Source organism: Nannospalax galili, unplaced genomic scaffold, assembly GCF_000622305.1.
Source record: "Nannospalax galili isolate Female #2095 unplaced genomic scaffold, S.galili_v1.0 scaffold970, whole genome shotgun sequence".
In the NCBI taxonomy this organism is placed as follows: domain Eukaryota; kingdom Metazoa; phylum Chordata; class Mammalia; order Rodentia; family Spalacidae; genus Nannospalax; species Nannospalax galili.
The window spans coordinates 37,021-37,806 of NW_008328699.1; the positions used below are offsets into that span (position 1 = coordinate 37,021).

Here is a 786-nt window from a genome sequence, read left to right on the forward strand (position 1 = left end):
CGGACGTCAGCAGCAGCGCCAGCAGCAGCGCCCGCACCAGCCCTCCGCGGTCCCCGGCGCCCGGCACGGGAAGCGGCTTCGCTCGCGCGGCCCCGCTCATCCTCCCCAGGGCAGCGGCGGCCATAACGGACTCGGCCCGAGCCTGCGCGGTTGCTAGGCGCTGCGTCCGGACGTCAGAGAGGCGTCGGGCAGAGCGGGCCCGGAACAGCGACGTCGCGGCGTGATGACGCGGCCGCTCTGAAGCGAGGATGGATGGCCCGGGTGACCCTAGAGAGGGGTGCCGGGAACAGAGCGGGTTTATTTTAAACTTTTTTTCACTGGGCTTTTTTAAACATTTTTTTAGATTATACATTTAGATTATAAATATTTTTTATTTATATTTATTTTATTATAAGCTTTTTAGATTATACATTCTAATTATACACTTAAAAATACTTTATTACTTTTATTTTATGTGTAGGAGTGTATTGCCTGCATGTGTGTAGGTGTACCCTTGTGCAATACCCAAGGAGGTCAGAAGAGGGCATTGGAGCCCCTGGAACTAGAGTTACAGATCATTGTTAGCTTCCAATGTGGGTGTTGGGAACTGAACCCAGGTCCTCTGCAAAAAGAGCCAGTGCTCTTAACCTCTGAGCCATCTCTCCAGCCCTCTAGATTCTTTAGAACCACTGTAGGTAAAATTTCAACTTTGAAAACAAAATAGAAAGCACATGAATTATTCTGTTACTACGTTGGTGAATCTGGGGAAGTTGGGGCTGGTGAAATGGCTATATAATTTTTTTTTTT

At 49.0% G+C, this 786-nt stretch overlaps 1 protein-coding gene across 1 annotated transcript in view; it reads right to left on the reverse strand.

The window, feature by feature from the left end:
* The window catches only part of CUNH5orf15 (chromosome unknown C5orf15 homolog), a 16,579-nt gene extending 16,396 nt beyond the window's left edge, over positions 1 to 183 (reverse strand). The window contains exon 1 of the mRNA XM_008827820.3: positions 6 to 183. Coding sequence (XP_008826042.1) covers positions 6 to 124 — 119 coding nt within the window. The 5' untranslated portion in view covers positions 125 to 183. The remainder of the gene's footprint in view (positions 1 to 5) is intronic.
* Positions 184 to 786: the final 603 nt, after the last annotated feature.